At 53.2% G+C, this 26,522-nt stretch overlaps 8 protein-coding genes across 8 annotated transcripts; 4 read left to right on the top strand and 4 right to left on the bottom strand.

Annotated features, from left to right (window-relative positions):
- Nucleotides 1–2,236: 2,236 nt before the first annotated feature.
- On the top strand, nt 2,237–3,801 carry J4E86_009056 (uncharacterized protein; the record flags this gene model as incomplete). The annotated part of the gene is made up of 3 exons (XM_051449563.1): nt 2,237–2,534; nt 2,587–3,118; nt 3,168–3,801. 3 exons carry the CDS (start codon nt 2,237–2,239, stop codon nt 3,799–3,801), a joined length of 1,464 nt encoding a protein of 487 aa, XP_051299417.1.
- A 5,923-nt stretch (nt 3,802–9,724) lies between these two features.
- On the bottom strand, nt 9,725–11,836 carry J4E86_009055 (uncharacterized protein; the record flags this gene model as incomplete). The annotated part of the gene is made up of 2 exons (XM_051449562.1): nt 9,725–11,679; nt 11,776–11,836. 2 exons carry the CDS (start codon nt 11,834–11,836, stop codon nt 9,725–9,727), a joined length of 2,016 nt encoding a protein of 671 aa, XP_051299416.1.
- A 4,955-nt stretch (nt 11,837–16,791) lies between these two features.
- On the bottom strand, nt 16,792–17,543 carry J4E86_009054 (uncharacterized protein; the record flags this gene model as incomplete). Its single annotated transcript, XM_051449561.1, has 2 exons — nt 16,792–17,484; nt 17,532–17,543. The coding sequence occupies 2 exons, from the start codon at nt 17,541–17,543 to the stop codon at nt 16,792–16,794; spliced, it is 705 nt and encodes a 234-aa protein (XP_051299415.1).
- Nucleotides 17,544–17,972: 429 nt separating this feature from the next.
- On the top strand, nt 17,973–19,782 carry J4E86_009053 (uncharacterized protein; the record flags this gene model as incomplete). Its single annotated transcript, XM_051449560.1, has 2 exons — nt 17,973–18,610; nt 18,663–19,782. The coding sequence occupies 2 exons, from the start codon at nt 17,973–17,975 to the stop codon at nt 19,780–19,782; spliced, it is 1,758 nt and encodes a 585-aa protein (XP_051299414.1).
- Nucleotides 19,783–19,839: 57 nt separating this feature from the next.
- Nucleotides 19,840–20,842, bottom strand: J4E86_009052 (uncharacterized protein; the record flags this gene model as incomplete). The annotated part of the gene is made up of 3 exons (XM_051449559.1): nt 19,840–19,864; nt 19,916–19,943; nt 20,029–20,842. 3 exons carry the CDS (start codon nt 20,840–20,842, stop codon nt 19,840–19,842), a joined length of 867 nt encoding a protein of 288 aa, XP_051299413.1.
- A 181-nt stretch (nt 20,843–21,023) lies between these two features.
- Nucleotides 21,024–21,560, top strand: J4E86_009051 (uncharacterized protein; the record flags this gene model as incomplete). Its single annotated transcript, XM_051449558.1, has 2 exons — nt 21,024–21,057; nt 21,112–21,560. The coding sequence occupies 2 exons, from the start codon at nt 21,024–21,026 to the stop codon at nt 21,558–21,560; spliced, it is 483 nt and encodes a 160-aa protein (XP_051299412.1).
- Nucleotides 21,561–21,914: 354 nt separating this feature from the next.
- J4E86_009050 (uncharacterized protein) lies at nt 21,915–24,079 on the bottom strand (the record flags this gene model as incomplete). Its single annotated transcript, XM_051449557.1, has 4 exons — nt 21,915–22,896; nt 22,944–23,231; nt 23,291–23,370; nt 23,561–24,079. The coding sequence occupies 4 exons, from the start codon at nt 24,077–24,079 to the stop codon at nt 21,915–21,917; spliced, it is 1,869 nt and encodes a 622-aa protein (XP_051299411.1).
- Nucleotides 24,080–25,199: 1,120 nt separating this feature from the next.
- J4E86_009049 (uncharacterized protein) lies at nt 25,200–25,913 on the top strand (the record flags this gene model as incomplete). The annotated part of the gene is made up of 2 exons (XM_051449556.1): nt 25,200–25,258; nt 25,307–25,913. The coding sequence occupies 2 exons, from the start codon at nt 25,200–25,202 to the stop codon at nt 25,911–25,913; spliced, it is 666 nt and encodes a 221-aa protein (XP_051299410.1).
- Nucleotides 25,914–26,522: the final 609 nt, after the last annotated feature.

The following is a 26,522-nucleotide window of genomic DNA, read 5'->3' as shown; positions in this document are numbered from 1 at the left end:
GATTTGGGCTTGTTCGTAGCTGAAGGCTTCTCTCGACCGAATGACGGACTTGGTGAAGTAGGAAGAGACGATGTCAGCATCCTCTGTGACCTCCCAAATTACCGAGAAAGCGTAACGCTCTACGTATGGCTTCAGAGAGCACAGGTCTGTTCCTAGAAGCATAGGCAACATGTCTATGCGCTTGTCGACTAAGTAAACGGTCGTTCCGCGCTGGCTGGCTTCCTTGTCCATGGCGTTGTTCGGCTTAACGAAATGAGACACGTCCGCAATATGGACACCGACTTGATAGTTGCCATTCGGCAGCTTGTGGGCATGGAGAGCATCGTCGATGTCAACACAACCAACAGGATCGATAGAGCATACCAAGAGGTCGCGAAGATCCTTGCGTCCCTTCCAGCCTGGATCCTCCAAGCTAGCTGGTACTTTCCAGTCGTGACCTTCCGCAGGTAGACAGTCAAGAACTGTCTTCGGGAAGGGCTTGTATTGAACATCCCACTCCAGTAGCAAAGCTTCGGTCTCTGCGCCCTTAGACTCAAGCTCGCCGAGCGATCGTACAAAATGGCCGACCGGGTATCGAGAGTCTCTATCCCAGGAGTCGATTGTTGCCAGAACGCGCTGACCAAGGAGCTCTCCAGCTTGTCGTGTTCGTATCCGGATCTTGGGAATGCGCTTGTCCATTGGGACAAGAAATACGGTCTGTTGTTGCCTGCTCGATTTCGAAGAGGAACGAACGGAGTCGCGATCAATGTGGCCCACATATTGTCTCCAATTCCGCTTGATGACACCCACTACGCGCGCAGTTGGCTGTGGCCTGCCCTCTATAGTCTGCCCATGTACTCGCTTGACCTCCTCTTGTAGCGCTCGTCGCTCTCTCTCCGGGATGACATTTTCGCCTTCCTCGGCTTCTGCGTTATCGTTCTTGTTCACCGTCTCCTCTTCAATGATCTTGGTTGAAGGCGCCTTCCACTGATCCTTAGGCAGTACTTCAACAACTACGACATCGCCAGAGACAGCCCGATTGCTGTTTTCACGTCCTAAAATCAGGAGCGATTTGTCGAATGCAGGCACGTGAACCGAGCCTTCCAGATAGTTGTATGGGGAGACGTTGAAAATGCCTTGGTGTAACGTTCCAGCTTTGACGCCAGTCATCATCTTCGAGACCGTGTAGTGTTCGGAGTAGAAGATCTCTGGCTTTTTCGACCTGACTTCTCGCTGCTCTTGTGCTGCGCTGATCATATCTAGAAGCTCATCGGAGTTTTCGAGGCCAGAGACAAAGTCGGACAGAGTCTTGCCTGGGACTTTCTCGGCCTTGGCTTTCCGCAGGTTGTCTCTATCGTCGGTGATCATTACTACCGTAGGGATGCGCGTCTGTTTCTTGCTCCGCTTTTGAACAGCCTCCGTAATGTGTTGGTTGTACCACTGCACGGCTTTGCGCACAGCTCGGTCGTTTCGATCATTGATCGTTTCTCCAGCTTCCCGTGCTACATACGTCTCTTGCCTAAACTCGTTGAAAAACACGTAGAAACGCTTTCCTTCGTTCTTGGTCAAGGAGATCAGACGATGATACAGAGGTAGGGAGCGGTTCTTGACTTCCTCTAGCACAGTTTGCAGGACAATAACATCGTGAAAAGCGGTCTCCACCTCGAACAAGTCCATTCCAGTAAGGAAAGCATTTGTATCCGGAATGAGATATTGGCCATTTGGGAAGTCCTTAGATCCTGCTGGTGTGTCTGATAGGACGAATGGTGCGACTGAAAAAGGTTAGTCTCACTCTGCATGTGAAGTTTCGCGGTCAAACCTTTCTTTGAGTAGTCGGTCGGCGCAATCTCTAGACATGCCCTGCAAAGATTGGACGAGCATGGAATGTCCTGTCGCAGATACAGTTCTCTCACAATTTTCTGGACCTTGCCACTTTTCGTAGACCGCACGTAGACCTTGCTGGACAGGTTGGACTGGCCATGATCGGCAGCGGTCGACCGTTTCAGACTGAAGTACTCCATCTTTGCGCAAGGTGTGTGGGTTGTTGAACTCCGAAGGCGCGGAGTGATGGTGTTTGCGAAAGATTGGTGGATGCCAAGATATCAAAAGATCCTAGCTCCACTAGCTCCGCACCATGACGGAGCTCCCAGGTGGGCCTCACAGCAACCAACATCACCTGGGCAGAGCTCCAATACTACGACTCCAGGCACCGAAGCCGCACATCACCAGTACACCGCCGCCTACTATCATATTCGCAATGTCTTCACTAGACCCGCCGACGTACCTCACCTCTATCCAGAACAACATCCGCGCCCGGCCTATATCATGGGAAGGAGCTGTACGAGCTAAGACCATCACCGACGAAGACCTCAAGAAGATCAAGTCAATCGATAAAGTGCGCAAGGAACAGAGGAAGCAGACTATCGAGTCAGATGTGGATAACTTCGTGACACTGCTAGTGGGCGGAAATGGGTCGCAGAGCATCTTCGAGGCAGCTGCGAAGCGCCAAGACATTATCCACTACATGCTGGTCTTGCTGGGAGACATGATTGATGGTAGGACATGTGGAACCTTTCTAGAAAAGCGATGAAGCTCATACACCTCCAGACATACCCGCCCTCACATCAGCCCTCGTCCAGCACCCAGCGCCGTACAAGCCTTTCCTACCACTCTTGAAGGCTTCATCCAACAACGAAGACCCCGTACCGCTCCTGACGTCTTCCGTCCTATCCGGCCTTCTGTCTAATGCTGTCACAACATCTGCCAAGAACACTCCCCAGCTCGATGAGGCCTTAGCGCAGCTCTTCACCTACCTCTCCACACTCGCAAAGGCATCCGACGCTGGTCTGCAGGATATCGCTGTACGGGAATACTCGGCCGTATTGCGCAGTACCAAGTCTAGGCGCATATTCTGGAAGCAAAGGAAGGAGACACTCAGCCCTCTGTTTGATATCCTGAGAGCTGCGGCCGGGTCTGCCAAAGACACGGACTCGACCCTGTACAGTGGTGGTGCCAGTATTCGCAGTACAACGGATGGTGGTATTGCTGGTGGTGTTGGCCTCCAGCTTCTATACCATGTATTACTCGTCATCTGGCAGCTCAGCTTTGAGGGCGAGCTCGTAGGCGAAGGACTTCAGGAGTACAGTCCCTTCCCTTTCTCACGTTTCGCAAACATTAACACCTTACAGGGAACACGACATCGTCATCCTCTACACGCAACTCCTCAAGGTCTCGCCTAAGGAGAAGACCACTCGTCTCCTCCTTTCCACCCTCGTAAACCTTTTGACCACGAACCGCAACACGCTACTTCCAACGGCCGTACTCGCGCGTCTACCTGCTCTCCTCTCGAGCTTGAAATCACGACATCTGACCGACGAGGATGCCCTTGAAGACCTACAGGCCCTGACCGATCTCCTCGAGGAGTACACCAAGACACAAACTACCTTTGACGAGTACGCTGCTGAGCTGCAGTCGGGCCACCTTCGCTGGTCACCACCGCATCGTAACGCCACGTTCTGGAAAGAGAATGCGCGTCGCATCTTAGAAGACAACAAGGGTGAACTACCCCGAAAGCTTGCGGAGATTCTATCTAAGAGCTGGGACAACGACAAGCAGGTATTGGCTATTGGCTGCAACGACGTAGCATGTTTGGTCAAGGAAGTGCCAGAGAAGCGACAACAGCTTGAGAAGTTGGGGCTGAAGGGCAGGGTTATGGAGCTGATGCAAGAGGCAGATGAGAGCGTACGGTGGGAGAGCTTGAGAGCTGTTGGTGAATGGATGCGATACAGCTTTGAATCGAAGACTGAGCTGCCACTCAGGTAATCGGCGTTAGTGGGAAGGGGTGATTGTAAACACTATCAAGCGTGTGAGTGCTTTCCTGTTTGTAAATTCTCGTTATACGGGACCCATCGTAGAATGCTAGGCCCATCCAGTACATGTTCAGTCAATCCATGGTGGTCTTCGTGCTCCCTTGTCCCTTTCCTTGAAGATCGGAGCCCAAAGGCTCAATGCATGATATTGAGCCTTGAGCTCCAGAAACTGCATTCACTACAATCTTCAAGAGCATTCCATAATTGCTCAAGCCAGCTCATCGGTCTCTAATCTGGACTATACATCAGCACTTCATGACGTATAGAATGATCGAGTCCGGTATGGCGAACTACAACCCGAGCAAGATGGTTCGTCTAAGAACACAGAGCGCGCAAGTCTGCTATGACATGATGCGCTATGCTGATGAAGTGTGGTGGACAGGTTTGGTCGAACGGGGTCGGGAAGACACCACCGTCTTTTAACACGCCAAAAAGATCGGTCGTCTTACTTTCGTTATCATTCTTGAAAAAGGTCTACATCTCGTATGACTGAAATTCACGATATCAGAGGAAAGTTGTGTAGAGTCACGCATTGTGGGAGAGGAAGTTGGTTTGACGACATCGTTCAAGAAGCGTTGAAGTAGCTCTTGCGAAGAGGAAACAGCAGTGTTCAATGCGGTGGGGACACATACGGACAATGAGGAACAGAGGTGAGCATTTAAAAGTATTGGGCTTTTGACAAATAAAAAATTGATTTGACAATCACAAAGGTTGGTGTGATGTGATATGGTAGGAAACCATGAGTCTCTGGTTTCAGTGCAAGAGCTGTTCAAGTCTTCGACAACACGAAGGCGGCTTCTATGGATGACGAATGTTGCTTCAAGTTTGGGCTGTTCATTCTGCTTTGCCTACCAGTACGTGTATCTCATCACTTCTAAGGATGGTGCATAATTGGATATCTATCACGATAGTAGTCGCCACATGTATATGTCTGTATCGTAAAATGCTGATCACTACGCACTCAAACCAGATACCGTTCTACTCAATCACACAGCACGCTCAGCCAAGTCTCAAACCCCAAAGACGAGGCAGCATCGGCTTCCCCCTGATCTTCCGTCAAGACTGACCTGTATTCCCACATAATTGCAAATAAAGCCCTTCGATTTCCTCAACATCCAAACCTCGGATCTCGTGCCCATAGCTACGGCAAGCACCGAAATCGCCAATTAATCTACCAGTATCTGAGACGGGCTGGACTTGCGGTTTCTCCCTTCATCCTACCATCAAACTGATATTGGTATAGAGTATCTAGCATCGCGTTCCGCTCTCCCCGAACGGCATCCTGCGTGAACGATTCGTTAGCAAAGCATATTAGACAAGCAAACTTGCTTCTTCCATCCCATTCCCAATCCCCTCAGTTCTACAATACAGGTACCGGTGCGAATAGAACAAACCTACCCGCTTCCGCCTCCATAGCCTTGAACAGATCATTCCAGTCTAGTACACACTTCCCCTTACGGCGTGACCGAAACCCGTCGTCCCAAATTAGGCGCGTCGAAACGTGCTAGGACGTTGCCTTTTTCTTCTACCAACTTTGATCGACCGGGTAATGCTTTGTTTGCTCGAAACATCCGCTACCGGAGAAAATCATGGACTGAAAGTGCTGCTTTTGTGCTATCAATTGTATTTTTGTGTGGCTTTCTTAGACCTTCGAATGAGCGCCTCTGAATAACACTTTGAGGCTTTGTTGAATGCTACCTTTCGCCTCTTTCCGAATTCGTGTCGAGGAAATACTACCTTTGTCCATGTCAATGGTCAATAGTCAACAGTCAGAGGAGGTCAATACCCGAGAACCTGGTTGACAGATTCTGGTTCCGAGTTGTCTCAATGAAACTATAGTGATCCGCGCATTACCTAGGTATGCAGGTACACAATTTCCCCCTTCGCGGTTGTAGATCGTACTGCGAACCACAGGAGGGTTGAGACGTTTTTTTGGTACTGTACCTGACTTTGGTGCGCGGTAGCGATATGAGGGACCGTACCGTGAGGCTGGATGCAGGTACGAGGCCCAGGTACCAAATCTGGTGCAAAATTTGGCAGATGAGGCTATTTGGCAGAAGGTGTGTTCTAGGGCTGCTTCCGGGGGAAATGCTTCGACGGTTAATGAGCTTGCTTTTCTAGTCGTCACGTCAACTTTTGGATCTTCGAATCGATGGAATAGCAGTTTAGCCTTGGGTTCGTCTCGATTATCCGGCTCTTACGCGAGCAGAAGATGTCTTTTTTGTTTCACTCTTAGGCGTCGAGGCTGGCGAACCATTGGCTTGGCAATCAGCTTTCTTTTCGCTCAGATCTCGGAGAGATGCGAAGATTCCAAGGTTGGTTCTGAATAGACGAAGAAAGTCGTCTTGTTTCAACTGTAAGTGTACCATAAACTGAAAGTACACGTTGTATCTCCCAGCACCACGTTTTCCTACATGACGTATTGTATATCTTTACGATGAGATATGATTAGTATGCATGACAGAAAGCGCGAGCTTCTTCGTAGCTATGACAGCTATGTGATCTGAGCGACAGCGGGTCAAAGAAGCCCTTGAACAAGCGGGAGCCTTGTCGAGCGGATCGCCAATATCCACGATGCTTGCTTCTTGCGCATATCATATCTCCGGTGGTACTCCAGGGAGAGCCGGTTTGGTCCGAGAGCCTTTGCAAAGCGGGTAAAAGCTCCATACGCCAGGTCGATGCTCAAGAAAAGAATGGAGATCTTCACACATACCAGAGCCAGCAAACGACGGCGTCGAGAGCGGCTGTCTCGGTTGCCGCGGTCCATCAGACATGATGGTGTTGGAGGCGTTGGAAACCACCTGGCGCTAAGCTGGTACATCACCTAGCGTTGTATGAGTGATCTTGCCAGAAAAACAACAGCAATAAGATTTGCATACGCAATAGTAGCGACAACAAACCCCGCTTGTCCATCTAGTCAGCCGCCACAAGTCCAAGAGATGCAGAAGCCAAGACCTGCTCAATTGTCATCGCGAATACTACCTGAACAAACACCTCAATCCCTGAGATCTAGGGTCAATTGTATTTACCGATCGCGGATCTACCCCTGCACTTAGTTAAACTCCACAAGATCGCAGCTTTCCGCAGCGTGTAAATGGAGACGGCGTTGAATGCCGTTTGGCCTTAAACCATGCTCTCATTCCTTTTCCAATATCCCCCCATCGAAATCGTCCCCAGTATTCGTACCAATTGACCCAAGTCGGTCCGAATGACACAGTAGAACTAGCCGCCCATGCGACAAGACGACGCGAATCAAACGATCCCAAACCTCGGGATACGACACTAACACCAGACTAGCAGCTCCTGCGATTGCAAACGGCGCTGTGACTCAACCTGCATTGCATCGGGAGCGACATGTGAGGTCTCCACTTTGCAAGGTTGAACATTTGCATGACGAGATTCCCATGCCAGCTCGATGGGGTAGGAGATGGTGACGGGTAAAGCGAGAATCCATGTCAAAGGGAAAAAGTAAACGGAGGCGCGTCCCAGCCATACACGTCCCTCGGCTCGTTGCGCAGCGGGCTTGTATGGATGAATGCGCTATCCGACAATGCATCATAGTTGCATTTCCGGCGCGTGATCGAGAGGAGATTGGTTGAAATGGGGGAAGAAAGGGTCCAGCCACATTACACGTCGATACCAGCAATGATTATTGCCCTTTCTTGGTATTCGTCAGCTAGAACCCTGGAGAGACCAGATGGGCGAAATTACCCAGATAGCCGGAATGCTGTCTTACCTTGCGGCAGCGGTGTACCTACTTACCGTTCTTGCAGGGGGCCCTATATGCCCAGCTTACTACGCGAGCATCGTTCGTGGTTCTTCTATGGACGGCAATAGTTGCCGCTGCGATGAGGATCCATGTGGCAATCTTGTTGAGATTCACATATGCAGGTCATACCTACAGTACATATGCCGAGACCCTGGGGGCTTATACGATGCTATTCCGTGCTCACGAGTATAATCCAGTTCCATGATGCAAGTTCAGAGTGGATAAAGATCAAAAGAGGCATCTCTGCTCCGGCGCCGTTCAACTCACTCAGTTTACATGAGGATACGACCCCGAGAAACTTTCCAGACATATGCGACGCAATGTTGTAAGCGAGATGCGTTACCATGTAACGTCTGCTCTCCGCAGCGCAAAAGCAAAAGCACCCTTTGCCAGCGGGAAGGAACAGATCCGCGGCCATCACGTGGCCGCGGAGTCCAAGTCGGATTTGTGGCTTGCGATGGGAAAAGCAACAACTCATGCGTCCTGGCGGTGGGTGATCGTTAGGCCGTTGAGACGAGACGACGGGGTCGGCAAGGCAAACGTAACCGTGCATGCTGACCGATGAGCGCCCTGTCAGCACAGAAGAAAGCATGAATATAATCCTATCCGATATACGTTGAGCCGCAATCTTAGGCCACCTTCACTGCGGTCATTTGGGAAAGCCGCCGGAGTAGATCCGACAGGTGGAAGAAACAGTGGACTGCTTGGCTGACTGCGTAGTCTCGATCACGGATCCGACGATGAAGGAACCGCAACAGCAATAACGTCAATATCGTGTATCGTCTGGGCATTCCGAACAGTGCGCCTTTAGACTTTTGGTAGCTGGTAGTATAGCTTGCTGCGCCAGATACCCGAGCCATCGACTCCCTTTCGCGCGAATCGATGATGCATCGGGGTCTGAGCTCGGTCCAGTGCAGCCGTCCGCTCCCGCACCCGGTCTTTGTGTCGTCCATGTGTCGCAGAACCCATGTACCATGTCGTTCTTCATGCTTAGACGCACGTCGTCATGTAGTTAGCTGACCCTTGGGGGATTCGAGATGCCGAGCATACGTGCAGATGCACGAAGCGATTGGAGTACGCGGAGCGACATGACGCATTCTGACACTCTGGGGTGCAGATGTCCGAGACAAAGCCATCCGCTGTTCAAACATGGTTGCAAACCCTGCCTGGTCCAATGTCATCTTCGCATGGTCAAGTGCGCTACGTGTGGTCACGACGCTACGCCAAGTATGGAGTGTAAATCGTATTCGCGCAATGGAGTAATATTATTAATAAGGAAAGGATATGTCAAGAAGATCCTTCCTGCTATGCGTTCCGAACCCTACATGGTGCGCATATCCACATGTTCCTCCAATGTACCGGTGCAGCAGCTTGCGGGAAGCTTAATGCGTATCCCTTCAACCATGCAAATAACTGCAAATCAGCAACTAAAAAACACGAAACAAGGTGTTGGGGAATCTGGGGGAATCTTGTGCAAAAAGCTATAACCAAAACCACCACGGACGAGACGACTGTGACGGGGATCTGCTAATACTGACAAGGAATGCGAAGAAAGACAATCTGGCAATCTGACAATCTGATCCGAAGCAACGTTACCAAGTGATGCTAGAAATGAATCTCCTTCAAGTATCCCAAGCACTCGTGCCCGCAAATCCATGCAAATACTACCAAGCCTCAAAGTACTGTGGGGTATCCGTGCGATGCGAAACAGCAGGTGAACGGACCTCCAGGTATCATCGACGAATGCAAAGTACGTTCCAAAGCCGCCAGGAGGAAACAATGATCGAGCCTATAAAGGTGAGAAGAAAAAAAGAAATGGTACCGTGTACCCCATCCATCATCCCTTCGTATTGTCATGTTCGGTGCTTGGCGTGTTCGTCACCGTCTCGTGGGTCGTGATTTCATTGTTGCTGGTGGAGCGGGGAGCGGAATGAAAAGCAAGATGGAATGAGCCTAGTGTACAGAGTGCGACGGAGAACGAGTAGCGGGAAGCTTATGGCGTCGATCGGAACGTGGAGAACACAAGATCATCTCTGATGCTGGATTAGAACGCTATCAGCGAATTGATAGTGGGTTCCCACGGTTGAAGGTAAAGTTTTGACATCTCCTAGTATGTCGACCATCCTCCTTGTTGCTGAGCCTGTGGTGGTGCCCAACCAGGCATACCAGGCTGTTGAGCGGCAGCGCTCTGATGCTGCATGAACTGGTGAGGACTTGGACTAGGCTGGTAGGGGTTCTGCCCCATGGCTTGGTATCCAGGGTCTCCTCCGGGCATAGAACCGCCCATAGCACCCATAGTCTGATACTGTTGGACAGGTGTGCCATGCATCGATGCACTGCTTTGAGCATGATGGAGCTGTGGCGATGCATGCATGGGAGACTGTTGCGGGAGCGGAGATTGCTGCGGTCGTTGCGCATATTGCTGCATGTTGTGCTGTTGTGAGAGCGGGGACGGCTGTGGTGGTCCTTGCCACATGTGTGATGGAGGGTAGCCATGTCCTGGGTTCTGTTGAACACCTGGAAGCATGCCTCCAGGGCCCATGCTGGAAGCGTTCATGCCCTGCTGCATGCCGATGCTTGGTGGGCGACGGTGCATCTGGTCAGGGCGGAGTGGGGTGTGTTGCTGAGCCATGGGCGAAGGCACCATGTTGTTCTGGGGCATGGGCTGCGGACGGTAGGCTTGAGCGCTCATCGACTGTCCAGGTCTTTGTGGTGTCTGTGCTGGCATTCCGTACTGGTTCCCTGGCATGCTGACGGCAGTCGAAGGCATGCGCGGCGACTGCACGGTCTGGGTGACTTGGGGTGCGTGCTGTCCTTCGGCAGTTCCAGGTCGGTCTGGCTGGACCGGCGGCTCGTGGGGTCGTTGCCAGACATCGTTGAGGTAGTCTTTGCGATGCTTGCGTTGTTGCTCGAGCTGCTTGTTGACTTCAGCTGTTTGCGCAGCTGCGTTGAGGATCTCGCCGGACGGGGTTGGCCGTGTCAAGTCCTGATAGGGGGCGCCCTGCATCTCATGTCGCGGCCGCTGAACGCCACTGTAGTCTCGGGGCTGCAGGTCAGCCGTTGTGCGGTTGTATGCGTCAGCGTTTGTGGAAGGCATGCTTCCTGGTGCGGGGTTGAGACCACCGAAAGGCTGCAGAGGGTTAATGGCAGCACCGAGGTAGTCTTGGTTGTTGCCGGTGTATGCTCCTGGATGAGCAAAGGCCATGGCACTTGCGTGGTTGGCTTCGGCTGCGGCTGCCTCTCTTGCTTTTGCAGCACCTGGCCTCTTCTCGCCCGCAGCGTCCTCCTCGGTAAAACCCTGCTTCCGAGCCTTGCTCTCCCAGTAGTCGTCGCGCACGCGCCGGCCGTTGACGATCAATCTGCTTCCGAACTGTCTGAACATGGATCGGGCAGTCACTATGGCAATCTGTCTAGATCGGTATGAGTATGGTAGAATCTCCTGGTGGATTAGGTCGTCCTTCTCGGCCTGGGTAGCGATAATTTTGTATAGAGATCGGTTCTTGTTGAAAAGCAGGTACGAGTCACGGTAGCCCAGGACACGCGCGCATTCTGTTGCGAGCATGAAGAGCTTGTCGGCCCTGTTGGGGACGAAGAAGGTGCGACAGCGGTATTCGCGGCCGTCGAGTGGGTGGCCGGTTTGCGTAACCTTCCTCTCGCCAGCCTCGTCGATTTCGCGCGGTATGTATTCGTCGCCCTCGGGATTCAGCTGGTCGGTCGTGTGGTCGCGCACCGTCGGCAGCGCCTTTATGACGGCGGGCTTGGTGGGCGTTCCTTTGCCGGAGGGCGAGACCTGGGGAGGCGATCCTTGGGGCAGGGCCGATGTCTGCAGCTGGGGTGTCTGTACGGGCGGCGCGATGCCACTCTGCGGAGGCTGGGAGCCACGGTTGGGCGATCCGGCGTAGGGGGGTCTGGCCGTCTTGGGCGGGCGGCCGCGACTGCGCTTGTTGTTGGGCGTGTCATCGCCCTGGATCTCGTAGGGGGTTTCTGGCGAGCGGCTGCGCTTCAGGCCTCGCGATGCCTGCTGTTGCTGTGCGACGGGCTGGGTCGGGCCTCCGAAGACATCTGGGCTGGGTCAACAAGAGGTCGCGGGAGGCTGCGTCGGATGTAACAGACGCGCAAGCCAGTGAGCAGCTGGGAGAGGGGGACGCGACTACTTACGCGACGGGTCAATGGTGCCAGGCGGGTCCATGATGCCGTTGGCAAAGCCACCATTCGACATGATTTGTATAGGGTGTTGCACATGCACTGAGTACATCCAGGCGGCGCAAGAGCAACCGAGCTCGAAGGAAGCTTCCGTCGAGCGTCGCGAAGCTCAAAGGGTGGCCAATGGGCGCGGCGCAGTCAGGACAGCTGGACGCACGGGAGTCGGCAGCGGTCGCTGGGGAGCATGTGTTGGAGGCGATGGGAGCAGTGTCGTGTCGGCGCGGTCGAACCAAGGTTCAAGTTCGGCAGGTGCGGGTGGGGCCAAGACTCGCCGGGAAGGCGCGTTCGGTCGGGGAGGGCAGCAGCTTCCCAGCAGCGAGAACAGCGTCGCGGAAAATGCCAGAACAGGTGGTACAAACGCAATGTTCCGAATCCGACGGTGCTCGCGGATCGATACAGGCTAGGACGCGGTTAGGTTTGAGCTTGAGGTGACGGCGCGCCCTGGCAATAGCAGAGACACGACACGTGCAGGCAGGCAGGGACAGACACTGCGAGCAGCCGCTGTAAGGTGACTTGCAGGGCAGGACAGGTGTCGGGGCGAGCGAACGGTTGGGGGGAACGAACCTTGGGCGGTGCAGGCTGTCTAACCAGCGACAGGAGCCCTTGGTGCAAGATATGTATGGGCGGCTGTGTGGGCGTGTGGGCGATTGGCGCGGCGGCGTGAGCTGCGAGTGCGGGAGCAAAGACCACTGGGTGCTTCTGCGAGCGACGGACTGGGAATCGGGTTATGGTGAATTACGAAATGGGAGCGAGGCCCAATCTGATATGCCCTGCAACCCCAGCAGCTGACGGCCCGCGCGGCGGACGTCCAAGTCGTCTAGTGAGCAAATGGCACGCACTGACAATGGCGACAAGCTTCAGGCAGGAGAGGCGCTGCGCTCTGCTAGCTGCAGTGTGATAAAAAGTGGCTCTCCCGCGGCCCTGCACGAGCCGGTGGCTTTTCACTACCTCTTGAGCGCACGGAGCCGAACAGCATTACTTGCATCATGCTGCGCGATAGCGACCACTAGCTTGGATCTCGCTGAGCGATTCCGTCTCCACCGCAACAGGCCAAGCACCCGCGCGCGCCGGGCCTTGCTCTCTATCACGGCCAGTCTGCGCGAACGCGAGGCCTGGGTCATCAGCGCTGCCTATCCACCTCTCCCCAGTGACTCCCCACCACTCACGAGCCCGCCTGCTGCTGATTGAGCAGCTCCCGACAAGGCGACCGTGTCAGCAGGCTGCTATCGAATCATTGATTTTAGACCCGTGGGCCTGCAGCGCGCCCAAGACAGACTACCCAGGCCTGCATTGGCGGCCGCCGTCGTCATGCATTCGACCTTCTCTCTCTATCAATCAACCCGTATCGTCTGACTCCCCCAGCGCCCGTCGCCATGCTACCCCAGCCCGCTCCTGCTTGCCGCAACAGCCGAATAAGGAAGCCCGACTTAATTGCGCTGCATCGGTCAAAAGCAGTAGTCCCCATCTTGACGGCCTGCCTGCCTGCTCGTATTCCCGCTACTCCGTCGCGACGTCTAAAAATGCTGCGCTGATCGCCGACCTTTGCCTTTGCTTGTGCAATTCGTTTTCCTCTAGCATTTCCTAGGCCGAGTGGAGGCTCGTCCTCTCGTAGCGCCGTCGGTCTTCGCGGGCCTATGACCAGCTGCTGCAGCTGAAAGCTCAAGCCGATCCATTGCACCGGAATCGCTTCCTACCAGACACTGCTCTCTAGCCCGCGCATCCAGTTACAGCGCTTGGACGCTTCGATATTCATTCTTCGTTCCGTGTGGACAGCACCCTCATCGCAGAGTTGGCGATCTGTTCCACCAAGCGACCCGTTCCCCGCCGAACCAACAAGGGCACATGTCGACATGACCCTTGGCCTGCCCGTGCTGTAACCGATCCCCACCATGCTACCTTACCCATATCTCACATCCCTTCCGCAGCTCGCGCCACTACCTTAGCGGGAGTCGAAACGCCATGTCCGTTCGTCTTGCCTGTCTTGAGCGCTTGCTCTACCTAATTCCGTCCGTGCGCCGTGCCCTTTGACATGCTCTTGAAACTACGCGAGTGCAAGACGTAATCTATTCAGACGGAGAACACACTGTGTCTTCCTGTAAGCCGACGATGCCGGCACCCGCTTCGGCATGCTGGAAGCGCGCAGCCTTTCGCGTCTCTTTCCTGACGCGTTCTCGGGAGGCTGTGCCACATTGTTCCATGTCTTAGACCCTGAGGCCAAAGTTTGTCATCTGCCTCTCACTGCAGGGTCTAAACCAATTTAGAAACGTTGCCATTCTTTGTTTGCTAGAGCCTTTGTTGCGTCCGAACTCGGTACTCTCCAGTGGGGTACGAAGAAACAACACGGCCGATCAGTCTTCGTCTATGGAGCCATGTTGATAGAGTGCAGTCGCTTATATCCGTTGCCTTCGTAACTCGGAACTACCACGCGAGTGGAACATGGCTCCCTTCTTCTATGGTTCAAAATATGCCATACATGTCGTGGGTAGGAGGGCGAGAATGGCTCCGACTTCTCGACATGTCGACCCCTCGTTAGCATTCAACCAGCCTGACGTTCACCATCATGCTACTAAACCCGCACACCGCTGTCATGACACCTGTAGCGCGCTAAATACAAGGATCGTTGAAACATTCCAATGCAAATTCAAGTATTAGACCTAGTCCATATCTTGGCGGGGCACTACCGTCAGGCTAGGATAGCTGCTTGATCATATGACAGCTGTATCCACCGTCTTGGATCCCAGCTTCGGGAGACATCAGACGCCAAGATGGTCCCACGTTCAAGTTAGATTGAAGATCGCGGCGTACGGCGGTTGTAGCCGTTCCATAATATCGAGTCCATTTCACGTCGAGACCTCGTTTCAGAAATCCGAGGTAATGGAAAGGGTAGGACCATCCACTGGTGAGTGCTTGTTCTTGCAGCCAACTGCGGATGTCCCGTAAGCTAACACTGGATATGGCTTCCGTTTGACCTCCCGTACGAAAGCCACATGCAGCGGGTCGTACAACCGTAGCGGTGAAGCACATCTCTTCTTCATCGGCTTTTGCAACACCGAAGCAAAAACAAATGTTGCTGCAACACCATGTACAAACGCAGGTCCGCTGTGTGAAAGTGTAATCAAACGTCCAGTATAGGGTTCGAGATCGTCCCCAACGGGCTCACTGTTCATGCTTCCATTTTGCCTGCAATCGCGGATCAGCTCCAAGATGGTCCATTTGTGATTTTGAATCATGAAGGTAGTGGGTGCTAGTGGCTTCGGCATGTCCCCAAGGCTCGCTAGAGAGTAGCTGCGCTATTGCAACCTAGAGACGAACCCCAGCCCCTTCGGATCCTCAATCCTGCCGGGCGCTGTCGTTCTTTCCATGTCAGATCATCGGCATAGGCAAACTGCGTTCGAACGGTGAGGCGGTCCACTCCAGAGTGGGGAAGCGTGGCGAGGCTGCATCGACGTTTAAGGTAGTCGTGGCCAATCATCAGACCAGATCCAGCATTCGTTCGACGAAAAGACGGTCAGGTGCTACCAGTTGCGCCGAGGGCTTGAAAAGACCAGGGCGGTTATCGTATTTATCCATTCGTGCATCAGATGATACTCATGAACGACCCGGAGATGAGTCCAAGTAGAACGTGATGTCTGTTGAGGTCGGGAAGCCTACGCCTACCGCCTTGAGTTAGATAGTCATCCACTCCCGCAGGTGAATCGGTGGGACCTAAAAAGAGACCCACGTATGCGATGGACCATACAGCAAGAGAACAAGGCTCATGAAGTTGAAGTCTCCACCGGATTCAGTCCGATGTAGTATTGGAGGTGGAGAGTGCGGTGAATTGAGCTCCACGCGTCCATCTAGCTGGATTTCCTCTTCCGTCGTCGAGTGTCATACAGTCTTGACGCCATTTAGATCCGCATCCCGAGTAGGATTCAAGGCAACTCGGTGTCAACACAATCGAGGCGGGGTTCAGTTGACACAGCCTGTACCTGTAGTGTGTAACTCGTCAGTAATGCATTGGACATCTGCATTATACTAAAGTTGAACTGTTCACCGGATTCAGTTCGCGGCATTTTCAAGAGCAAAGCTCTCAGGCGTCAACGCTTGCTAGGCGACGTTCCGAGACCGGCTCCGTCAAGTCTTACTTGAAGCGACAAGCTGCAGCACACAAGTAAACGCGTTAGTAGCCTTCTCAGGGAGCTGCGTCATTCTCCATCAAACATGCTTCGATAGTATAGAACCGAGGAGGAGGCGAGCATACCAACACCTGCACACTACTGCAATGTATGAACGGCAGCAGTCTAGTCGCACGTAGCTCTTGGCCTGATGATAGCTGATCACTGAAACAGCATGATCGAGTACCAGAAGGGCCAGATACCCGCAAGCGGCAAGCAAGTTCTGGCTTTAGCTCAGCCGGCAATTTGTATTTGAAGCGGTGGCGAACCAACGGAGCGGTCTGATCGATTGAATGCAGAAGCGAGAAAGACGGTGAGAAGGCAATGGTGGCTCGTGTTGCTGAAGCTGTTCGGCCCAGAGGTCCTGTAGGGAAGGTGCAGACGCAAGGCGGAAGCCTTCTTGCCATGTGAGCATCCAAGATCGAGCAGGCGCACCTTCTACATGCTGAACCTGGCCAACCCTCAAACACAATCTGCACTTGAAGATGCGAGTTCTTGCCTGGAGTGAGTCACAAGTATTGCCAATAGAGCCATGTGGGAACTTGGCACTTCGTGTTCAACGCTTCACGATGTGACCGCATGCCGGATATTTCAATCTCGGAAAGAGCAGCTTGGCACTAGACAATCGGCAGCAAGCACTTCTTGATTCATGTTAGATTTACATTATCCAATATTCTGTTCCGGGACTACCTACACCGACGTAAACTCCCCTCAAAGATGGTCATGATGCGCCGGATAAACGCTGCCAAAACGCCCTAAAAGTACAATTCCCGAAGTAGTAGAAGTCTTGAACGCCCCGCCTATGAGAGCGCGGCTATCGTCCGGGAGCAAGACCTGGTACTGCGCTGAAGCGTTCGTCACGCTCAGTCTTGAAGAGAATCTGGCACCAGAATTCCTTGGCGTCTTCGTCGAACCAGAACCAGAACTTGCCCTCCCGTCTGTCGATGTCGCGAGATTGTAGCTTCACCGCGACCGTCTCGTAAGGCTCACCAGCAACAATGAGGTACTGGTAGTTTGGGTCTGGCTCCTCCACCTTCTGCTCGTATGCGCTCATGACACGGACCTTGGGAGTGATGCCGGGTGTGAGGTCCGGGAACTGGAACTGGAACAACAAGCCATTTTGGCGTGTGTTGGGGTCGCGTACTTTTGTGATGCGGTATCCAGGCCGACCGATCTTGATGACGTTCTTCTTGGGCAGTACACCCGCGAGCAGTCCTTGCTGGCCCACATCATCTCTTTTGCCTTCTCTCTGCTCCTTCGCCGCACGACGTGCCAAGTTTGTTTGATGCTTCCTTCCTTGTGTATGCGCGAGATATGATCCATCGTTCTGGTGGACCGTCAAACAGAGACGGCACTCGAAGCTGCCGACGTGGTTCTTGAAGAAGTACGGGTCCTTGTCAAGGTCGATGGTCTCGAGCGCGAGCTTTCGGAGACGCTCTCGTCGGTCGGCATTCGTCGCGGACTGGGATGCGACACCACCGCCTCCAAATTTGGAGCCTGCGCGATTCTGTAGACGTTAGTAGCTGTTCCTGGCCTTCGCGACGAGAGACGTACCTGGTAATCCATCTGAACGAAACTTCACGATCTGCTGAGTCAATCTTGGTCGCGATCACACGGGAGTGAGGATGGCTTTTACGTAGGTAACAGTCAGGTGTTGGGCGGTGTAGAAGTTGTCGTGCTGAAGTGATGTTGCGCGACAGAACTTCTGGAGGCGTGCGACGCTAGTGTCCAGGTACCTGATCCCTGCACTTCGATATCACGTGCGCGGTTGCCTCCACACATTCACCTCGCGTAGTGCATGCTAGCGTCTGTGAGCTGCTCTCACTTTCTGTCCAGAAGGTCTGAGAGTATATCGGATAGTTAATGTACCTACATCATCGTGTCCCTCTGTCATGGCATATTGAAAAAGAGATACGTACTACGACCTGTCCGTCTGCATCGTAACTGGGCAGGTACCTACCAAAAGAGAAGGAATCCCCGAGGATATCATCAATCATGGCAACAGACATCTACATAGGAAAGCGCCTCTCCTACGATGCGCACCTCTGCACAATCCGCTACCACGGCCCCATCCAAGGCACAACCGGCCTCTGGCTCGGCGTAGAATGGGACGAGCCCACACGAGGAAAACACTCCGGCACACACCAAGGCACCCAATACTTCACCTGTCTAAACCCCTCCCCAACATCCGCATCGTTCATCCGCCCAACCCGCAAACCAGACCAACCACGCACCTTTGTGCAAGCCCTAAAGTCAAAGTACGCCTCTGAAGCTCTGGAGGAAGACTTCCAGGATCCAGATGTTCATGTTGTCTTTAACCACCAGCCGCCTGTGCAGCAGAAACAGAAACCAGTGCTGTTCAATGGGAAGCCGGCGGAGGAGATTGGGTTCGATAAGATTAGGAGGCAGTTGGCGCAGTTGGGGGAGCTGAAGATTATCATTTTGGATGGGCTTTGTATGCAGAGGGCTGATGCACGGGGCGAGGGGTGGTTAAGAGGAGGGGAGAGGAATGATGTCAAGGAGGCATGTCCGAAGGCGATGGAACTTGATCTGAGCAGGAATCTCTTTGAAGAGTGGAGGGAAGTAGCTGCGATCTGTGAACAGCTACCTGGGTTGAGGAGTTTGAGGGTCGAGTGAGTATTCTCCAAGCTCGGTTCTCTCTTCTCTATACTAATAGAAGCGCAGTGGTATACGTCTTCGCGATACATCTGTGTCAGAACCAGAGCGAGCCCGCTGTCTTGACGCCTTCAAAGGCATAACCTCTTTGAAACTAGAAGACAACCTCCTACCCTGGGCCGATCTCGCTCTCCTAACGCATCTCTTCCCCTCGGTCACAACCTTCTCCGCATCTAGCAACCTCTACACAAGCCTCACCCAACACGCCCTCAACCCCACAATCACCGACCTAACACTGGAAGACAACCACCTCACTTCTCTATCCTCACTGGCCTGCCTCACAGCCCTCCCAAACCTGCACCGCCTCATCCTCAAATCGAACAAGATCTCCGAGATAACCAGTTCTGGCGCATCGATACCAGTTTTCTCGACCACCGTCCGAGAAGTTGACCTTTCGTTCAACGAGATCTCAACATGGGCGTTCATCGAACAACTCTTACACGTCTTCCCCGGTCTCCAGAGCCTGCGCGTATCGCAGAACCCGCTCTATCAGTCGTTGCAGGCACCGAATGGACGGAACTTGACAGCAGACGATGGATACATGCTTACGCTTGCACGACTGGGGCAGTTGAAGACGCTGAACCACAGTCCTATCAACGAGAAAGAGCGGTTGAACGCAGAGTCCTACTATCTCTCCATGATCGCAAAAGAAGTGCAGTTCGCGCCCGAGAACCTGCAAGAGCAGATCTTGAAGAGTCATCCGCGGTACAAGTGGTTGTGTGAGGAGTATGGCGAGCCGGACGTTCAGCGTTCTGTCAACGCCGTGAACCCTAACTCGCTTGCTGCGCGGTTGCTTCGTATCAGGTTTTACCTTGCGACATCCACAGACACGGTATTCGAGACAGAGATCCCGATGAGCGGCACGGCGTACACGGTTCTCGGTATTGTTGGGAAGCACTTCGGCATCAAGCCCATGAAGTGCAGACTGATCTGGGAGACGGGCGATTGGATGTCGGTGCGGAAATCAGCGACAGACATCGTAGATGACGACTGGGATTCTGAAGATAGCGAGGCGGAGATGGGTATGGAGCGGGTCATGAGGGAGGTGGAGATCGTTCCTGGGACGCGGTCGATTGGTACATGGATCGACGGGACAGAGGCTACTGTGAGGGTCGAAGTCAAGTCGTGACGGCTGACGCCGGAAAGTACTCCATCGGTTTCGAGCAATGTGCGCTTCGTTAGCAGTTTATTCAGCGAAACCACCAGTTGGCCTGTACAACCGTTAGTAGACATACCCATACCAAGTTCCATACTGTACCCACCGAAGCATTTGCACCCTTTCCAATACCCCTAACAGCATGCCACCATCCATTAGGAATATACAGCGCATCCCCACTCCTCAAAGTTGTTTCCCAGCCCGTCGCATTCCACATACCTCCGTCTTCGTCTTTATTCCAAACAGCCGTTTCCATAGCCTCCATCTCCGCACCTTGCATCATCTCCTCTCCCCTCATCTTCGCATCCCCGCCAGGCCCCCGTATCTGCTGCCTTACAGCCTCGAACACCACCCGACCCACCCCAGGCTCCATCATCCTGATTGTTTTCTTGCCTGCCAGTTGTACGAAGAGGTTCGGGTTCGGGTCGCGATGTAATGGGGTGCGCGTAGGCGGTCTGCCCATCCAGAGACTCGATGCGTAGATATCGCCGCGGGCGTTGAGGTGGGATAGGAATGTCGATGGCGTAGGTAGGTCTTCTTGCAGCGGCACTGGAAGATCGGCTAGCGAGTGTTGCGCGAGGTACAAACTCGTTTCTTGCACGTCCGCAGCACTCATGTGTTGTAATAGGAGAGCCAGAGGGGCTTCGAAGCGCTCAAAGGCTTCATTTCCGAGGGCATTTTCGGGGGATGAGCGCGTCAGCTCCAATGGCACGATCGCATCGCCGTACTGCTCGAGGTACGCTGTGTTCAGCTCTTGCGGATATCTGAATGTGTTGGGCTTATTATTCCACTTGTTTGTCAAAGATGCGTCGAGGAAGGCATCCTTCTTAAACCACTTCCGGATTGCAGGTATATCCAGAAAGGCTTTTTTGAAGAGCGCGGGTTGGTCGGGGTCGAATGCAGGTATGCTGAACTCCTTCTTCTTGTCCAGGTATTCCGTCTTCGTCAAGATCCGAAACCGCGGATATTTTGTTGGTCGTACATCTGGCCTTCTGCTCCAATGGCGAGGAACGGCAGGGGCCGGCTTCGGCATGGAGGTTTAGACTGTCGTGTGAAGGATTGCACGGATGCAGCTCGCTCGGGAGCTTGACACGCTCTCACGTTATCGTACCCCACACGAGCAGCAAGCACCCGCCCCGCCAAAACCTGCCCCTGGTAAAGTTTACATCGTCACAAACACCTGGAAGCTCAGCACCAGCCCACGCGTCACCAAAATGGCTCAAGCTCAAGGCGCACAGCCTGGTCAAAGTAATTATATCCAGATCTCAGGTCGTCGCGCATTGTGCTAATCCCACCTCGCAGTCGAAATCACATCTCTCCCTGTCCCCCGCCTCCAGGAACTAAAAACCCAACTCGACGCCGAACTCACACACCTGTCCAACTCGTTCCAATCGCTGCGCACCGCCCAGTCCAAGTTCCGCGACTGCCTGAACTCCATCTCGACAGGCCTCACACCAGCCACCGTCACGAAACCGCTCCTCGTCCCCTTGACATCCTCGTTATACGTACCGGGCAAACTCACGGATCATGAGCATGTGCTAGTAGATGTAGGCACGGGTTTCTTCGTAGAGAAGGATATTGCTAGTGCAAAAGACTTCTATGAGCGCAAGGTCAAGGATCTGGGCGACAGTTTGAAGGACTTGGAGGGTGTTGTGCAGGGCAAGGCGCAGAATGTCAGAGTCGTGGAGGAGGTCATCAGGCTCAAGGTTATGAACGCACAGGAGGGCAAGGGTGAGGAGCAGGGCAGCTGAAGTGTTGCGAGGTAATGCGCAAACATCATGTTAGAAGACCAAAAGCCGGTGTCGGATCAGCCGCATGCGGCATGAGAAGAAGCACACCTGGAGGACCATGCGGGTCTTTCTAGAAGAGGCCACGAAAATTCATGGCACAAGACTGGAGTAGAGAGTTCGTCATGTTGGCATGATACTATATGAGAATGAACTCCTATGCCTGACGCTCGTTCAGATCGCCTTGGATGTCTTCAAGGTACCACCTCATATAAGGAAGAGCCTGAACAGGTCTGCAGCCTACATCAACATGAAAACATGCAAAGTAGATGGCCTAACGTCAATGTAGCCTTCAGGGTGTTCAAGTTTTCCCGTCCTTTAGATAGCGACGCCTCCCATGTCTGTGACAGAACTGACGATGGCTGATAGCTGAAGCAGCTTGTCCATGAGGATGCGGATACCATCGCGTGGTGGTGCTTCAACGCCAGGGCCCAGATCGAGGTTCCTCATTCCGAAGTCCTCGTCCTCAACCGCGCTGGAGTAGCAAGACTGTCCGTCATCTGGCAGGAAGGTAGCCACAGTGTGACCCCAGTCGGCCTTTCGACCTACAGGGAGACGCTCAAGTTCCGCAAGATGAGTAGCCCATTCAGAGTGGCGGACACAGAGACCCCAGACGGGAAGTCTCTGTCCTGGGTACCACATACAAGTAGCCTCAACCTTGTAGCAGGTCTGCTTGATGCCGAATGAGTAGATGGTTTCCAGACGGCCGTTCCGTAGGTGCTTCTTGACGGTAGGTGTCTGATCCCACTCAGCGAAGCTTTCCGTGGAACGATAATCGTGGTTGGGTCTCATCTTGACTCGATCAGCGAAGCCAGTAATGACTGGCGAGATGCTCTTCGCTGCCACAGGAATCAAGGACTCAAGGGCGAAGTGCCATCCTCGGCTCTCTCCCAGCTCCAGCAGATTGATATCCATGTTCTTCTTTGGTGTTTTACGACCCTGATCAATTTTGTAGAACCGGGTTGTTGTCTTCTCGTACAAGCCCTCCTCGTCATCAGTCCAGTCGACCTGAACAACGATGAGTTCGGACTGCGGCGCTGCGGATGGAGTGGTTGTACTAGCAGGAGCTTGGGGAGGCGCTTTCGGACGTCCAGCATGGCGCACAGCTACCGGCTCACGCGGTGGAGCAACAACGCTGCTGGGGTCTGTGAACACCCACGTTCCTCGGAACATTGGACGAGTGTCTTGCAGCGATTTCGGCGTATAACCGAAATAGGCAGAAGACTTCGTCGGCTCCAGGAAATCATTGGCCATGCAGAGTGCTCCCAGGATTTGCGAGCCCAGTGCATCATCAGCAAGCCTATGTTGTTAGCCATTATGCTAGTCGTCACGAGGGGACATACTTACCACTTCTTTATCTCAACTGTAACAGGTCCGTTAATCGACTTCAAGAATATCTCCTTCCCGAACTTCTGGCCAATCTTATCCTCCTTGATATGTCTTGAGCTCAGAGCCAGGCACCCTAGCCGAATAGCCATATCGTACGCGCCTTTCGTGTGGCGCACAGCTTCAAGGGCCAGCTGAAATGAATGCTGGATCTTTGAAAGCTGCGTGAAGTGCATGATCTCATTGCGGAAACTGCCGGAGGTTTCCATTATCCCACTGGAGAGGAGGCGAGGTACGACTCGATCTTGACTGATGTTGAGCGAAAGAGGTCAGCACTCGTCTGCAGTTCACGCTTGTGATTCACGTACAGGTTCGGCCACCACGCGTCAGCCTCCTCCAGAACAACCTCCAAGCCCTCTTTCTCATCAAGAATCATGTTGATTACATGCTGCAGTCCCATAGCATCAGCTTTGACTTTGTCGATCATCGTCATGAGATGCGCTTCGGCTGCTTCGATGCGCGCTATGTCGCGGGCTGCAAAAGTTAGTGTGTATCGCATGTAATAGATATATGATGGGCTTGCCTTGTATCTCAATCTGCCAAACGTCGTTTTGAGTAGGAAGAAGCGTTATGTACACCTCGTTCTGAGTCCGAATGGCGTTAAGCGCTTCTAGCTTGTTATTGAAGACATCGCGAGGAGTGACGCCTTCGTTGAGGAGGTCCTCCGGCCAGCACACGATGATGCTCGCCAGTGGCATCTCGCCTTTTGATACCTCAGGCGCCTTGCCCTTGAACTCGTCCTTCCGCTGACGCTCTCGCTCTTCAATGCTGTCGTAGTACCATTTGTTATGATCGAATGCAGGTGTCTTCGCCCATGATGATGAGTCTTTTGACTTGATATGCGCGTTAGAGATCCAGTGGTTAATGTATCGGACGGCCTTCTCAAGGCCTGCACCTTGTCCAGCAATGGCGAACTGAGTGATATACCCAGCGTCCCATTTGGGGATGACATCGCAGCCAGTGTTGATCTTGATCTCGTTGACGATGTGCTCGCGTTCTGTAGTATGAGTGAGGCGACGGTACTCCGGGGGCACCGGAATGAACCTTTTTGGCTTGGGCTTGGGCTTTGGCAGAGCGCCAGTGTCCTGTCCGTCCATTGCTGCGGCTTCTTGTGTGGAGAACTAGAAGCAGTGTCAAAGTAGCGGCGTCGGGGCGAGAGGATTGGCAGTGTTGTGGTGTTCGTCGCTGCGGAGTTAGGTCGAAGTGACTGAATTGGAAAGAGCAAACGCGCGGTGGCGCTAGTGCGCATGCGTATACAGCCTCAAAGCGCGCCTACCTCGTCTCATTTTGTGTTCAAGGTGCAATGTAGGGAAATGTGTGAGTACGATTGACTTATACCCAGAGAGCGTTGTAGTATATTCTTGGAGTAGAGTGCCAGCGAAGGCCTCCAGGCTGTTGTGCTGCACCTCCTCTCTGATGCAAGAAGAGCTCGAACGCAACACAATGGTAGAGCAAGCTCAAAAGCGCACTCTATGTCTGTATCACCAAGGAAATCGTGTGCAATAATGTGGGAAGCTTGGTTGATGAAGAAGTGATTGCACTAATGGAGAGGTTGTAGAAGCTGAACATGAAACGAGGAAGGATGAGATGGCTGGGATCTACGACAGAATGAGAGAAGTATCCTCTTAGTATGGGTGAGGGGGAAGGTCTACTACTTGGAGACACTGTCGTCTAAGGTCGCCTGTTGTGGAGGAGGGAGAGCTCTCTCCTGCTACAAAGGGTTGAGCACGTCACCAAAGCCACACATGCAGCCTAGGGAGGCGCATCCACGACAGAGAGGCTTCGGGTGGTAATAAGCAGATAGACCTCTGATGTTTAGGTAGTTGAATCGCATCGCGCAGAGCTGTTGGCTGGCAAACATAAATGACAAGGTATGCTAAGCAGCACATGAAAGATCTCGCAATCCATCCATCTGAACTCGAAAGTCATGTGGTCAAGTAGAGCGACAGACAAAGAGTACTCCTAACAGAGTATCGAGCAGGAGCGATGGAGGAAGTCGTGGGCAAGGCTACCGAAGTTGAGAAAGGCTTGGCGGGCATCGGCGTTTGCGGAGCGACTCCCGATCCATTTTCTGAGCATCGCGAAAGCCATTACAACTCGATATAGTGCATCGTCGCGCTTTGCACTCCTCGAAAGCGCTATTGTACTCCTTATCGAACCTAGGAATCTTTGCGACCGCTGGCAATTGGAGAGTCTGGACCTCATCGCCCCGCCACCATGGACGCCGTGCCCATCACAAAAAAGCTGATAGCCTTCGGCAGCAACAAAATATACCTGTAGGTCACGGCGATGCCTCGTTTACGCTCAAGGCTGATATGATCCAGCCCCAAATTCACAGTCGCGTTTCTTCGCACGCCCCAACTCTCCCCATACCATGCCCGCTTCCAGGTCCCGCTAGACTTCTCCAAATACGACCTCCGCGACTACCTCTACCACGCCTACAACGTCAAATGCTTCAACATCCGATCGTACGTCAAGCAAATGCCGGTTCGCGATACGCGCGAACAACCACGGCATTGGTTCCGCGAGGAGTCGAAGAAATACATGACAGTAGAGTTGGAGCAGCCATTCGTCTGGCCTGAGACACCCGACCTCGAACCATGGGGCAAGAAAGACAGGGAAAGAGAGATTCGGGATTCTGTGAAGATGGGCGGGGCAATTGACCAAAACGACACGCGGGAAGCAGCCAGGACGCTTCGAGAGCAAGTGGAGAAGTTACTACACAAGAACGTTTCCAAGCCGAATCGCGAGATACAGAAGAAGAAGGCAGCGGCTATGGAGCTTACGCCAGAGGACCTTGAGTCGGAGATACTGAGGAAGCGGGAGGCGTCAAATCTAAAGCGCATGTCAAGATTAAGGTTGTGGGCGAAGGAGAGGACAGGAAAGACCGTCGAAAGCGACAAGCCCAGGCGGTACGCGATCAAGGTTTGAGAATGATCTTGCGCTGTGTATATATGCTTGTACCATATGTATCAGGACGGAGCAGGAAACCACCAATTGATTGCCACACGTACTGATAACCTACTTGGACACTGCGAACGCTTGGAATGGAGCACCGCCAAAGCAGCCAATCATCTGGATCTGAGTTGCGGCCTTCTTATCTTCGCTTTCGGTTGGTCACTATCGCATCTGGGGTCCAAGTGCATCCTAACCCTTCTTCCGTTCCGAGCTATTCAATGTTACACGTTTCTAAATATGACGGTGTTGGTCGAACAGGTAGTCGAATGGCGAGGCTGGAAGGGGTCGCGGAGCCACTAAGCTGCAGTTGCATGCAGGCTTGCGCCTTCCTTGGCTGCAGGTGGAGTGCACGAACGATCCTCCCCGCCAATTTCATTCGCCCACCCTAAAAGGAGCATGGTCAGGATGGAGTACTATATATCTCTTGTATCCTGTCACTCGCACTTATCATCTCGCAGTTGCCGTCACTTTCAATCCACCTTCCCCAACCGCTCACACGCTTTGCCCACTTCCTTTCATATTCTATTGCGCGCAGCTTGACAACAGCATCGAATTGCTTATGGGCCGGTGAACAACCCAACG

Source organism: Alternaria arbusti (assembly GCF_024043155.1).
Source record: "Alternaria arbusti strain BMP 1465 chromosome Unknown scaffold_15, whole genome shotgun sequence".
NCBI classification, from domain to species: domain Eukaryota; kingdom Fungi; phylum Ascomycota; class Dothideomycetes; order Pleosporales; family Pleosporaceae; genus Alternaria; species Alternaria arbusti.
Note: the sequence above shows the minus strand (reverse complement) of the source record. Positions and strands in the feature narration are given on the sequence as shown.